Raw genomic sequence first — 13,483 nt, forward strand, 5'->3', positions numbered from 1 at the left:
AATTTAGGATAGAAATAATATATGTATTGCAAGTGTACATATACAAAACAATACAGGTGAGTGATGTTATTCAATCTTTCACACATTTAAAAATGTGTACAAATGTGTGAATGTATGTGAGCATATGTGCATGTGGGTGTTTGCTTGTGTGCACATTTTCAGAAGTACCTATCTGCATGAATAATTATGAATGTCTGAGTCTGAGTGACCTAGCAATTGTTCTTTCATAAGACCCCTGACACCATATTCATAAGAAAAAACAATGCTTAACTTTTAATGCTTGACTTCAATGATTATGTATGGAGAACTACATGTATAATAGATATCAACAGAATAATTCCCCAACTAGACTTAGCATCGCATTATGAATTCGGATTCTCCCTGTGGATGCATTCCAGGTCTCGGAACTTGAGTAACTGGGCCTAAGTCTGCTTAAACACAGATGAAGATTATGTAAAATGTTAATGCTTAGAACACATCTTGTTCTCCTTTTTCATAAATCTGTGAATCATATACCAAGAGTAAATTATTGCATTTCTTCTCAAAACTACATGTATATACAATTTTTTTTCAATCCCTTTTGTGTTGTGTTCTATAATGCATGCACATCTGATTCTAAATTATCTTGTCAAAAATATCAATATTTGATCATAAGAGTGATGAGCTCTAATCTATAACAGCAAACATGCTATGATAAGACCATAGTAAGGGACAGCATTCATGTAGAAATCTTCTAAACTTACCATTTTAATACAACACTAAATATCTCTACAGAATAGTGTTAAGAATGCAAGCTCATCTGTCCATAAATATGGTCATTTATGCTTTAAACATCAACAAAAGAATGTATACACAGTTTTCCTTTTGTATCCACATGACTCCTGTATTGCAAATTAATTATGATTTTGCTATTAAAAGGACAACATTCAATTGGCAAAGAAATGGTCTTTGAAACACTATATCAAGTTGGCATCATATTGTTTGTGATGAAATGCTACATACATGTTATACAGACGGGACACAACAGTAACCAAGGTGATCTTATTTTGTCTTTAGATGATCACTCATGAATAGAGCGCATAAGAATGCTGGTATGCATAACAAAATTTTGAGTGTTTGTATCCAACATCTGACAGAAGAACAGATGAAAAAATCATTCCACAAAAAATTTGTATCATATTGTACATAATATGAACTTCAATCTCAATTGCAAGGATTCCTGAAACCATCACATCATTTGTCAGGTGCAAATTGTCTCCTGTGATATTCAATAACTTCCTCCCTTGGATGACACACGATGGCACTCACAAGGGGAGGCGTTGAAGGCTGGCAGGATGCAGGAGTTTTGTCATCGTACTCCACAACAGCAGAAAGGACATCATCAACATGTGCTGTAGAAAATTCAACAGAAAGAAACAAAGGGACACACAAAATAGATGGAATTAAGATGTTTGCATTGGTTATTAGCAACAAAGTCCTTGAGGTGTCATGAACAGAAACCACCATTTTGATAATGACATTAAAAAAATCTTTGCAAATTCATATCAAAATTGGGGTTTGTCCTCAATGCAAAGACTTGATTTGAGAATGCCAAAGTAGCCATTGGTCATGGAATGTGGAGTGTTGGTCTTCGGGAATGGAAAACTGACTGCCTCCCTTCTATGACTTCTGATTAGTGGAACAGGCATAAGACCTGCCCCTCCACCCCCCCCCCCCCTAAAAAAAAAAAGAGAAAATGTATATCTTGACCTTTTAAAATTGATCATTTTATGTGTACTCAGTGGTCAAGAAAGCCATGCTTCTACAAAGACAAACAAATAATAAAATGTGTAGTTGACAAATTGTGCCATTCTAATATTTTTCTCTTCATTGTAATTGGTCTTGTAACGTGAATTCATTTTCTTCCAATATTGCATAAAATATCTACACCATTCTTTACGAACCTTCACACTAGAAGACCCAGCCTTGTATTTCGGCTTCACAATCTGGTAGAGCAGATCACCTATTGCACCTCGAGCTTGCCTCCGGTCTGGATTTGTGTTGCACACTGTAATGCAATGCTGCCAGCTGAACCCTGTAATTAGTAATAGCATAGAGAGGATTGAATTAAAAAAGAAAAAGTCTATGTAGGCCTATAAGAACATGGTTAACTAGATGCATGTAGGAACTCTTGGGAGAAACAAATACTGTTAATCACAAATAATAACTGCCATTAGTACTTCCCCACATTCAACATTGTAACCAGGGCAAGTGAAATTGTAATGACGACAACTGAAAATAAACGACTGCAGAAAGTTCCTTGTCTGATTGGAAAGTGACTTTTTTTTTGTACATGTAAACTATGAAATCACATTACATTAGTCAACTAATATGGGAAACATTTTGGGACCTTTTAAAATTGATCATTTTATGTGTACTCAGTGGTCAAGAAAGCCATGCTTCTACAAAGACAAACAAATAATAAAATGTGTAGTTGACAAATTGTGCCATTCTAATATTTTTCTCTTCATTGTAATTGGTCTTGTAACGTGAATTCATTTTCTTCCAATATTGCATAAAATATCTACGCCATTCTTTACGAACCTTCACACTAGAAGACCCAGCCTTGTATTTCGGCTTCACAATCTGGTAGAGCAGATCACCTGTTGCACCTCGAGCTTGCCTCCGGTCTGGATTTGTGTTGTACACTGTAATGCAATGCTGCCAGCTGAACCCTGTAATTAGTATTTAATAGCATAGAGAGGATTGAATAAAAAAAAAAATGTCTATGTAGGCCTGTAAGAACATGGTTAACTAGATGCATGTAAGAACTCTTGGGAGAAACAAATACTGTTAATCACAAGTAATAACTGCCATTAGTACTTCCCCACATTCAACATTGTAACAAGGGCAAGTGAAATTGTAATGACGACAACTGAAAATAAACGACTGCAGAAAGTTCCTTGTCTGATTGGAAAGTGACTTTTTTTTTTGTATATGTAAACTATGAAATCACATTACATTAGCCAACTAATATATGGGAAACATTTTGGGGCAAGAAAAAAAAAAGGATATTGAAGATTTCACTTGCCTAATGACAAATGGGCAAGTGAAGACAAACAATAATGCCCAGTCCTAGATCAATTCAATCTAATAATTTGTTTTGGAACATACCATCCAACCATTCGGTTACTACGTACAACTCTTTAGAGCTTTATTGGGGAAGCAAGGCAGTCCCACTCGAAACGCCAGACAGAGCTTATCAACCTATCTAAACCGTGAAACTGTTAGTAAATAATATGATACTAGTAGAATATTAGCAATAGGCCGAGGCCATAACCAGACGCCGTGCGAACCCCGTCCCGATTTATACAGCAACTGGGCTGTGTATAGATCTAGTTACGATACTCATGATAGCTAGAGAGTCGTCTATACAGAACATACCCGACTCTATAGATCTAGAGATTTAGAGTCTCTGTATACATTGGTCTCGTGTTTCTATCTCGACTCTATAGAGTCGTCTAGACGCTATACAGAAGTTCATACCCGCTTTCTCTCCAGCTTCAGAACTGCTGATCCGCTTTGTTTTTCAGCTCTCTGACGATGGGATTGGCTTCCAGTTCCCAGCTTGATGACAGGGATAGCTATGGGCTGTAGGATCCTCATTTTGGGCACAAATCCTAGCCGAGTATACAGCCCCTCCTCTACTAGTTTACATGTACTTGGCTCCACTCCTCCAAGCGATCACTGCATACGAGGCTGTACAACCTGACGACTATAACGTTGAATAGAAGAACCATTCATCGCATGCATCCCACTGGCACTGCACTGCACTGCACTGCTGGGCTCGCTTCAGCAAATGAAATGAGTCTCAAAACCCAATTCTTTCGAATGGCGTCATCTTTAGCCTAGGGAAGTTGTGCAGACTTACACCCATCTTTTGTGTCTTTGCTGCGGTGACGACACACCTCCACGGCATTTTCTTGAAATATTTTCTCTAACTTTCCTACAAATACACAAGACTCACTGCACTGTGAAGTACGGTATACGGCGAGACAGTCGGCACTATGAATACCCCCTCGTACGTCAAAGTGTCACCTGACAAGGCACGTGACCGGTCCTTGCTTTTTCTGGGGGCGTTCCCGACTACCCGAAAAATGAGCGATTTAGGCGATTTCAACTGAGTTTTTTGAAGTTCACAGATCTCGTTGAAGAAAAGCATATGCGATTTCTAATAGTATTGACACAGTATTTTCATATGATCATGCATTATAAAGTTAAAAGACTGCCCCTTTAATGTTTCCAGGTAAGCGTCCCTGGTCAGTGACGGGACATTAATCTGCACATTACTTGAATATGAGACCGTTCTGAAGCAAATGATTTTCACACAACAGTAGATATATAATGTACTCTTAAATGAATCCCACAAGGATTGGAACAATCATCCCCCAGCATTCGCACTGATTCCCACTGACCAGGTACTAGCCTTCCCCTTTAATGTGTATAGCTGCCATCCAAGCTGCCGTCCATCAGGTGCACTAGCTGGCAGCTAGGCAGGTAGTGTACCCCACAACGGTGGTGTAATCTATATACTAGCCTGCGCAAAATTGTAGTCCCTTCTTCACAAAAATAAAGTATATCTTTCTGTGAAAATCATACATGTTTTACCTCATTAGATATTGAGAAACCTATCATGCACATCTTATGAAATTAGTGAAATACTCAAATAGATCCATGAAAAGATGTTAAAGTCACTGTTTTTTCTCAATTTTTGGATGAAAAAAAAAAGTCCTTCACTGCGTGAACACATCCGGATAATAGAGATTTCTGGATAAAAGGAGGCCGGATAATCGAGGTCAAACTGTATGTGAATTACAAGCGTTATTTCCTTTCATTTTCTATTGTGCAGTTTCATGTGCATATTCATAACATACAGTATAACAGCAAGGCCATAACTCCATGAAAGCCATTAAACATGATAAACCATGCAATATTAATTTCATCATTTCATTTAATTATAAAGGGTAGTGCCAATTAGAGACTTTGCTTTTGTTATATATGACAAACACACCACTCTTAAACATATTTCACTACTTTTTTTTTTTCACCTCAAAGATTCCTATCAACTCCATGAAAGGACAACATTTGTTCAATCATTTTCTGCCTTGATGCACTGTAACAATTTATCATTGGATGCAATCATGCAACATAATTTTGTATTGATACATCGCTGGCCTCTTCATGCACCCAGTGCGTGAAATGCATGACAACGTCTCTGCGCATTGTCGCTACAGTAGTCCCACGCATTACATTTGGTGTCTCTTCATCACTGCCAGAATTACCCAGTCATCATAAAAATCAACCACTCCATGGTCAGCCAAATGTCTTAATTCATATTGTAAGTCTGATCAGAGGCAGAACAATTGGAGGGAGAAGGCCTAAACATCTTTCTTTTATATGTTTCTCCTCTGTTGTTGGTATGAAAGTGCTAAGATGTAAAACTGGTAGTTATACAAATTTGGCTGCAAAACTCTGCATACTGCATTGTGTCTGTCCGGAAGCAAAAGCTCATGTAACAGTATTGATTCAATGGACTCAATAATTTAGAAGCATTAACCCTATTCTAACTGGGGGTGGGGGGTCAAATTGACCCCCCCTCGACGTTTCGCGCCACGGTTCCACAACGCGCAAAGATTTTGCCGCGTCGTTTCGCGACTTTTTTCATTGAAGTCTTCCGCATATTTTGAGACCAAATTTGCGACGTCCGGGTACACCGTTCTGAAGTTACGTAATGTTATGCATATGCATGTCAACCCGAAAACAGCTCAAATTCATGATATCGCGTGCAAATTGAATGCAAATTGTGTTTTTTGGTTATATTGATATAAATTAGATTATTTCAACTTTTAACCATTGAAATTAATCAATTCTAGTGTAGATAAGCCTGAAAAAGTGCCTACAACAAATTTTGGCGAAAAAAACAATAGAAAACAAAAGGTCGAAAAACAATAAAATGCATAAGAAATTAACAAATCAGTGAAAAACAAAAGAAACTGATTGTGCTATTTTTTTACATGAAAATTGTTTGATATGTCTTGAGGAATTCTGACACAAAAATTTAGCAATGCTTCAGTCTTTTTAATGGAGTTATAGGTGAAAATATGATTTCATGCACAAATTTGCATAATTGATTTATTAAAAATAGAAAGGCAATATTTTTCTATTGTATGAGCATGTAACCTTGTAGTTGACATCCAGCTCTATCTTCAGGCAAAATTTCGCGGCGATCGCGCGATTGGTGGCCGAGATCGGTGCCCCCCCCCCCCCCCCCCCCCCGTAAAAACTTGGTATCAGATAGCCCAGTTAGAATAGGGTTAAGCACTGGATGTTTGCATGTCATGAAAATGCACTGTAGACAGACAAAAATTGCAATTGGAACTTTTATACTCGCTACATTAAAATGATGAATCATTATTTTTGGTTCCTCTTCACAGAAATTTTAGATATACTTTAGATAGTTCGTTGATTTTTTTTAAAAGCAAAACCAGGTAGCCATAAGTCTTTCTTAGCTTGGAGGTCCCCTTTAAAGGTGAATCAGTTGACGGCAGAGTAATGAATGTATAGTATTTCATGGACTTGTTATATTGATTTACATGTACATGCAAACATACTGAGAAAATAAAGCTTGGCATTGTAGTGCCTGCACTATAGTGTTATCAGGGAATTGCTACTATAGAGAGGATGACTTCATGTTACTGTAAGTCAGCAAATACATCAGTGGACCCTCAGTTTACTTGGACACTTTCCTGTGGATGATGGCAGGCACTCAATGGGTCCAAAAATGGTCATTACATGAACTGTAGTAGCTGTTATTTTCGTGAGGGTTTAATTTTTGCAAATTTTGTGAATCACTGTTGGGCTGCGATTTTAACAGCATGCAAAAATATTGCCACCTGATATCTTTGTGTGCTGAGTCTTGTGATGTGCAGTAAATTGGCAAAGTGAACAGACAGGCATTAGTGCACTTAGGCCCCCCCCAAAAAAATTGTTGCATTGGCGTAACCCGCCCGACCCTAAAAATTCCGCCGACCCCATGTTTTTTTTTTTTTTTTTGCTATCGATATCAAATATCTTGTTGATCGCGATCGCGATCGCACAAACCCGGAAGTGGAAACGGCTCTGGGGATATCGGATGTACGAGGGAGAGATCTAGCGCCTCCTCGCATAAGCCTTCCTTGATCAGTACGTCATCTGTTTCCAACATGGACACGTACTCTAACAAGATTTATTCAGTGTATACGTAGCATTCAGACTGCGATGTATTGTGCACAGTTTTGCCATAGGTTTCTTGTGAGGAGAACTTACACGAATCTGTATATGTGGGACTGTAATAGAGATCGCCGTGTGCGATGAAAAGATCGTACATATGGGTCAATTTGCATCTATCTTACACTAAGTCAAAATAGTAAAATATGAAGTGAAAACATTCAGGATAGGGATTTCAACATCTTTAAATTCCGTGAAGGGGTATAATTCCAGTAATATCGGCCTCATAAATGATTTGTAGAATAGATGAACACGGCACATTCGGTGCAGCAGTTGTAACTGTTTACTGAGCTGAGCACGAGTTTTACACGTAAAATGCAGGTAGCAAAAAAAAAAAAAAAAAAAAAAAAAAAAAAATCCGCCCGACCGACCCTATTTGAAAATCTCATGTTACGCCAATGCAACAATTTTTTTTTTTTGGCCTTACGATAGCCGCGGTGTCAAATTGTGAAAACAACATCTCACAAAAATACCTGTGACCTCCTCATTTGCAAAAATATCTGTTCATGTAAATAACAGCTGCTACAGTATTATCACTACAGCTTCTCATAAAATTCTATACAAATGTGTATCTTTGTCATTGCAAGTCATGATATGTTGATATACGCCAAGAACCATTATCATTTTCAGCAGAATTTGTCAAGGGTATCATGTGTCTTTGGAAAATACATAATTATGACTAAAATGCCCCTCATTCTGCCATTTATGTTGCTTAATTACATTTTCTATCACAAGATGAAAATGAAATTCTTGATCTATCTAATGATATTTTCAGGGGTACATCAAGAAGAAAGGACATAAGGTGACATCATGGAAAGACAGATGGTTCATTCTGAAACCTGGCAGCATGGCATACTTTGTGGACAAAACTCTTAAGGAGCAGAAAGGGGATATACAGCTGAGCACTTCATGGAAAGTGGAGGTAAGTTGGCTTTATAGAATGTTTGCAGTACCCCTTGGAGATGTATCCCTATGTTATCTTTCAAGAGGAAAGTGAAACAAAAGAAGAATGTAATATTATGTCAGCTTCTTAGGTTGACAGACCACCAGGGCCCCATTTCATTAAAAGAAATGTTAGGATAGCAACTTTTGCTAGAATAGCAACTTCCTGTAGCAACATCCAGTCAGGAAGCAGGATTCTTGCTGTTACCATGACACCTGCCATTTCAGCAAGAGTTGCTTTATCATAGCAACTTTTTATGAACATGGAGTCCCAGTTGTTTCTGGGAAGATTGATATCTAATATTCAGAGATGAAAATCAATTTCTATTTAGGGCATATTTGAGATTTCCTGACACAAATAAAAGCAATTTAAAAAGTGAAAGTAGTTTGAACCAATGTTGTACTATCCTCCTGGAAATCATCATATATGGATAAAACTTCATGAAAACCAGGGTTGAAAAATTGAAAAAAAAGGTAAATTGACACGTTGGAAATTGACACTTCAGTTGGAATTATTTTTAGTGTGTGATAAGGATGTTTTCAGACATAACGGCCAAATGATGTAGTCTTTGTGGAAACATGTCTAGATAATGTTGACTTCTCTCTGGGGAGCGAATATCAAATAAATATTGGAATAGAAAATGTTTTTAGCATAACCAGAATCTGTTGATGTGTTGATACCTGATCTTGATCCTTCATATCTCATTTCAGCTTTAGCAATCATCTTTTGGAATATCTTAAACCCACTGGCATCATCCTGTCAGAAATAGTTAATGCTATGTGATAGTTTATGTTTGAGAATATGTAATGATACTGTAGTCATATTTTGTGTTGCAGCTGAGGAAAGTCAAGAAATACATGCTCTTTGAAAAAGAGCTTATAGCAAATGTTTGCTCCAAACAGCTTATACTTCTTCAGGGGAATAAATCCCAAATATGCCTGTGGATTGAGTGAATGCAGCAATATTGGTAGAATACATCGGTGACATTTAAGGAAAATCTAACTATCCATTCAAAAGTTATGAAGTTTTAATTATGAGGTTTTGGTGCCATCCTCGTTTGATGGGAAGGCTACTATACAGTTCATAACCTCATGCAAATGCAGCAATATTTATATAGAAAATATAAAGAGAATTCCACAAAATTTCATTTCAATGAAAAGTATGCACCTCCTCAACCCATTTCTGACATACAATGTATGTTAAGGGTAATATTATTCCCATGGTTTATGAAAGAAAATAAGTCAAATGCTCTTTCATTATATACTATAATTTTATGTGGAAATAATGTTGAATATCACCTTAATAGCTTGATCCCTATATGAAGTAATGCACCAATCCATATAATTTCATTCAATTGTATTGACTGTCACATCAAAGAGATGACATGTCTTGCTTTTAAATTCTCATTTTAAATTGAAATAGTTCTATCTCTTGACCTCTGTTCCTCTTTGGTTAGTGAAATAGAATGGTAAATTCATAAGAAAATTTAAAAGATATCCCCTGCCTTCATTGTCACATTAAGAAAAATTGCCAATTTAAGAAAAATTGCCAAAGTAGGGATAGCTTGAAAGCAGGCTGTGAGTTTGAAGTAACCGAAAGAAGTGCACGTCTTTCCTGGGGTAGTTCCCCCCCCCCCCACTTTTTTATGCCTCCGCCACGAAGTGGTGCCAGAGGCATTATGTTTTCGGGTTGTCCGTCCGTCCGTACGTCCATCCGTACGTCGATCCGTCCGTCCGCTTTCGTTTACGTGATAACTTGAGTAATATTTACTGGAATTTTACCAAACTTGGTCCAAGTATGAAGTATGATGGGGCAATTATTTGATTAGATTTTGGTTGAATTCGGTTAAAGGTCAAAGGTCAAGGTCAAACCATGAAATTGTATCCGTTTACGTGATAACTCAAGACTGGATGGAGCAAATTTCACCAAACTTTGTTTGAGGATGATGTATGATGGGACAATTACTTGGTTAGTTTTCAGTGAAATCGGACAGAGGTCAAAGGTCAAAGATCAATGTCAAATCCTAAAATTTATCTGTTTACGTGATAACTCAAAATTGGATGAAGCAGCTTTCACCAAACTTGGTCCAAGGATGATGTATGATGGGACAATTAGTTGAGTAGATTTTAGTGACATTGGCAAGAGGTCAAAGGTCAAAAGGTCATGGTCAAATGCTACAAATGTTGCAATTTCCCCCATATCTATGCAATGCCGGAAGGTATTTTCTTGAAACTTGGTGTGGACATGTGCTACTGTGCAAAGATTCTCCAGAGAGTGTTTCATGTCATAAGGTCAAAGGTCAAAAGGTCAAAGGTTAGGTGAAAATGTTGCAATGTCACATTTCTCGCAAATGGTTCAATGTATCTTTGTGGAACTTGGTACATATGCATGTACTGTCTGGCAGGGATTATCTAGGGGTCATGGGTCAATAGTCAGGGGTCAAAGGTCAAGGTCAACTCCTCAAAATTTTACTATTTCCCTCATATACTAGTATATGCAATGATTGCATTATTAGTTTCAAAACTTAATACATGCATTACCTACTGGAGATTCTCCGGGAAATTTCCAGCCAGAAGGTCAAAGGTCAAAGGTTAAGGGTCAAAGGCCAGGTTTCAATACCACCCCCCCCCCCAAAAAAAAAAAAAATCTATTTTGTACCATCATCAAACTCTTTCTTCATACCTTGGAAATTACTTAATGCATAAACTTCCCCAAAATTCCCCAAATATGTGTATCTGCACTCTTAGAAAATTATAGCAAACCCAGTTTAAGACATTTCTGACAAACCTGTCATTTCAATATTTTGCCAGTTGTGTGAAACTCTCATGGATCACACATTGTGAAGACATTGTACTATACGCCTATTGGGAGAATCATGCATTATGGCGGAGGCATCAGTCGCCATAGCGACATTTCTTGTTTTGGTCTCACTTACTGTTGGATCTGTTGCCTGTTAGTTTTAGAACCAAAATGTTACCAGCCAGGCACTTATAAAAGTTTGTATCAAAGATTGGTTTCTCATCTTGTATTAGTGAAAAGAAGTTCACTGAGTGACCCAGATTATGTTTTAAAGCTGAGAACAATGGGACTGATTCTTGCAGGAGCCATCAAGTCACACTGCTGTCTTGTAGAGCTATAGAAACTGTCATTTTGTGACTCTTTAATTGCCGTGGGAAATAGTATCATATCTATCCAAGAAGTATGCACAGCTACTAAACATAATAAAGGATTAATAATCTGTTGGCAATAAATCTGGTAATCAATGAATAAATTTGTTAATCAATAAATAAATTCATTCATGACAACTTGTCTACTTCTCCTCCTCTTCTCCCTCCTCCTCCTTTCTTTCAAAGCAATCATCCTTCCACTAAGGGCTGTGTATATTCATGTTTGTAGACTTTCTTTACAGCCCTTTCTAAAGTTGCTTCACATTTATTAGAAGCAGTTCATATCATACAGCACATAATACAGCTTTCAGCTTTGCAGTGTTATAGTGCTAAGAAGCATTTTGAGAAAAGAAATAATTCTTAATTTTTGTTTATTTCTCACTTCAATACAATATGGTTTATTGTGCAAATTATATAAGATAACAATCCAGCAGCTTAGAAGGCTGATACGGTTGCTTTACATCAGATTCATAAATGAAATTAGAATAACACTGATAATATAAACATACAATATGAGAAATATGTAAGGTGTGTTGCAGGCATCCACATGAAAATTGGTTGATGCTGATGGGTGAATGTAACATTATAGTCATGAAGTGAATGTTGTAATATAACCAGCATGTCCTTTGTTGTGAAGTGTGATTTAAATTAGTGATCAATACATATTACAATAAGAGTATTGAGACCAGTCTAGTTTGAGACCTCTCCCCTACAGGGGTGAAGCTAGAAATTATTGCCATAGTAACAGCACTTTATGCCTTTGGCAATTTTACAGGGGGGGGGGGGGAAGGAACCATGCTGAGTAAATGAATTCAAAGCAGCTCTGATGAAATTTGCTCTCATTGTTTGTCTTATTAGGTATCGATGTGTACTCTGTACTGAACTGTACACAACTGGCAACTTTCCTAGTATGACTGCAAGTCAAAATATTGAATTTGGCTTATTTATTGTCAGTCTTGAGGTATGGATGTGCAAGACTCATGTTTCAAGAGTGTCAGATAGTGAGATAGTGCTCTGCCATAGTTGTGACATGCCTCGTGATCCCACTACAACAAATACACTTAAGTTAAACAAAATTTCATTACAAGGAAGTAAAAATTCAGGTCCCAAAATTATTATCAATTGAATTGCCGCTCCCAAGGACTTCATTTTAATGGGAGTCACCTGTATTATGCCCCCAAAATAGAATGAACCTTTCATGAGAAAATTGGTTCCAAAGTTTTACTGCTAGTCAAATGAAATTTTTCCAGCATGTTACTCCTGAAGTCCTGCAAGGCAACTAGATCTACCTGGTATGTGAATAATGGACAGTATGTTGCCATAGTAATGACATAGACCCCATTTACAGTGCGGGGCTGGGCCAAGCTGAGCCGTGGCCTCAATTGCAGGGCCGAGCCCCGCAATTCTGTCCATTTACAGTGCCAGGCTCGGCCCGGGCTTTTAATTCAAACCTTTCAATATTTTGTTGTAGTGGTGCTCTGCTTGTAAACAAATGCAGTTTGGTATAGTCTGGTTTCCAGACCCTTTGCCAACTGGATTCCGTGGCGACGAAGTCGCTGTTCGGCAAAAGCCTTTGCTGAAGGAAGAATCCTTTGCAGGACAAAACCACCTTAAACTATACTGTTCAGGGGGTTAATATCCTGAATAGCGAAATAGTACGGGCAGAGGGTCTGGAAGCCAGACTGAATTTGGTACCACATTTGGCCCAGTTTGCGTTTACACTGAGAAAAAGCCGGGCTCGGCCAGCGGCCGAGCCGTGGCCGAGACCACCTCCAGAGCATGGCCAAATGTGTGGCCAATTTTGGCCCTACATTTGGCCCTTTGCTCGTTTACACTGACCTTTTCGCTCACTGTAAACAGGGTCTTACTGTCCCATGTTTAAAGAATGTCGGGAAAACACATCAGATCCTGATGTACAGCTGAAGTTGTGTAAAGAGACAGAAGTTCAGAGATATTTGGATGTGCCTGTATGGTCTGATATGGCTCATGTAATGTACCAGGTAAATAATGGATATACCACACTGTGGTCATTGCCAATTTATCATGCATGTCTTCCATCATATGAGTC

The 13,483-nt window shown here is 37.9% G+C and overlaps 1 protein-coding gene and 1 long non-coding RNA gene across 2 annotated transcripts in view; one reads left to right on the forward strand and one right to left on the reverse strand.

Annotated features, from left to right (window-relative positions):
- LOC140228009 (uncharacterized) overlaps positions 1 to 13,483 on the forward strand; it is a 102,601-nt gene that overhangs the window by 58,613 nt on the left and 30,505 nt on the right. The window contains exon 4 of the mRNA XM_072308405.1: positions 8,081 to 8,227. Coding sequence (XP_072164506.1) covers positions 8,081 to 8,227 — 147 coding nt within the window. The remainder of the gene's footprint in view (positions 1 to 8,080; positions 8,228 to 13,483) is intronic.
- On the reverse strand, positions 2,010 to 4,172 carry LOC140228011 (uncharacterized). The gene is made up of 3 exons (XR_011901070.1): positions 3,526 to 4,172; positions 2,584 to 2,714; positions 2,010 to 2,074 (listed from the first exon to the last, which is right to left on the reverse strand). It is a non-coding gene; the product is annotated as an uncharacterized lncRNA (long non-coding RNA).

This window comes from Diadema setosum, chromosome 4, assembly GCF_964275005.1.
Source record: "Diadema setosum chromosome 4, eeDiaSeto1, whole genome shotgun sequence".
In the NCBI taxonomy this organism is placed as follows: Eukaryota; Metazoa; Echinodermata; class Echinoidea; order Diadematoida; family Diadematidae; genus Diadema; species Diadema setosum.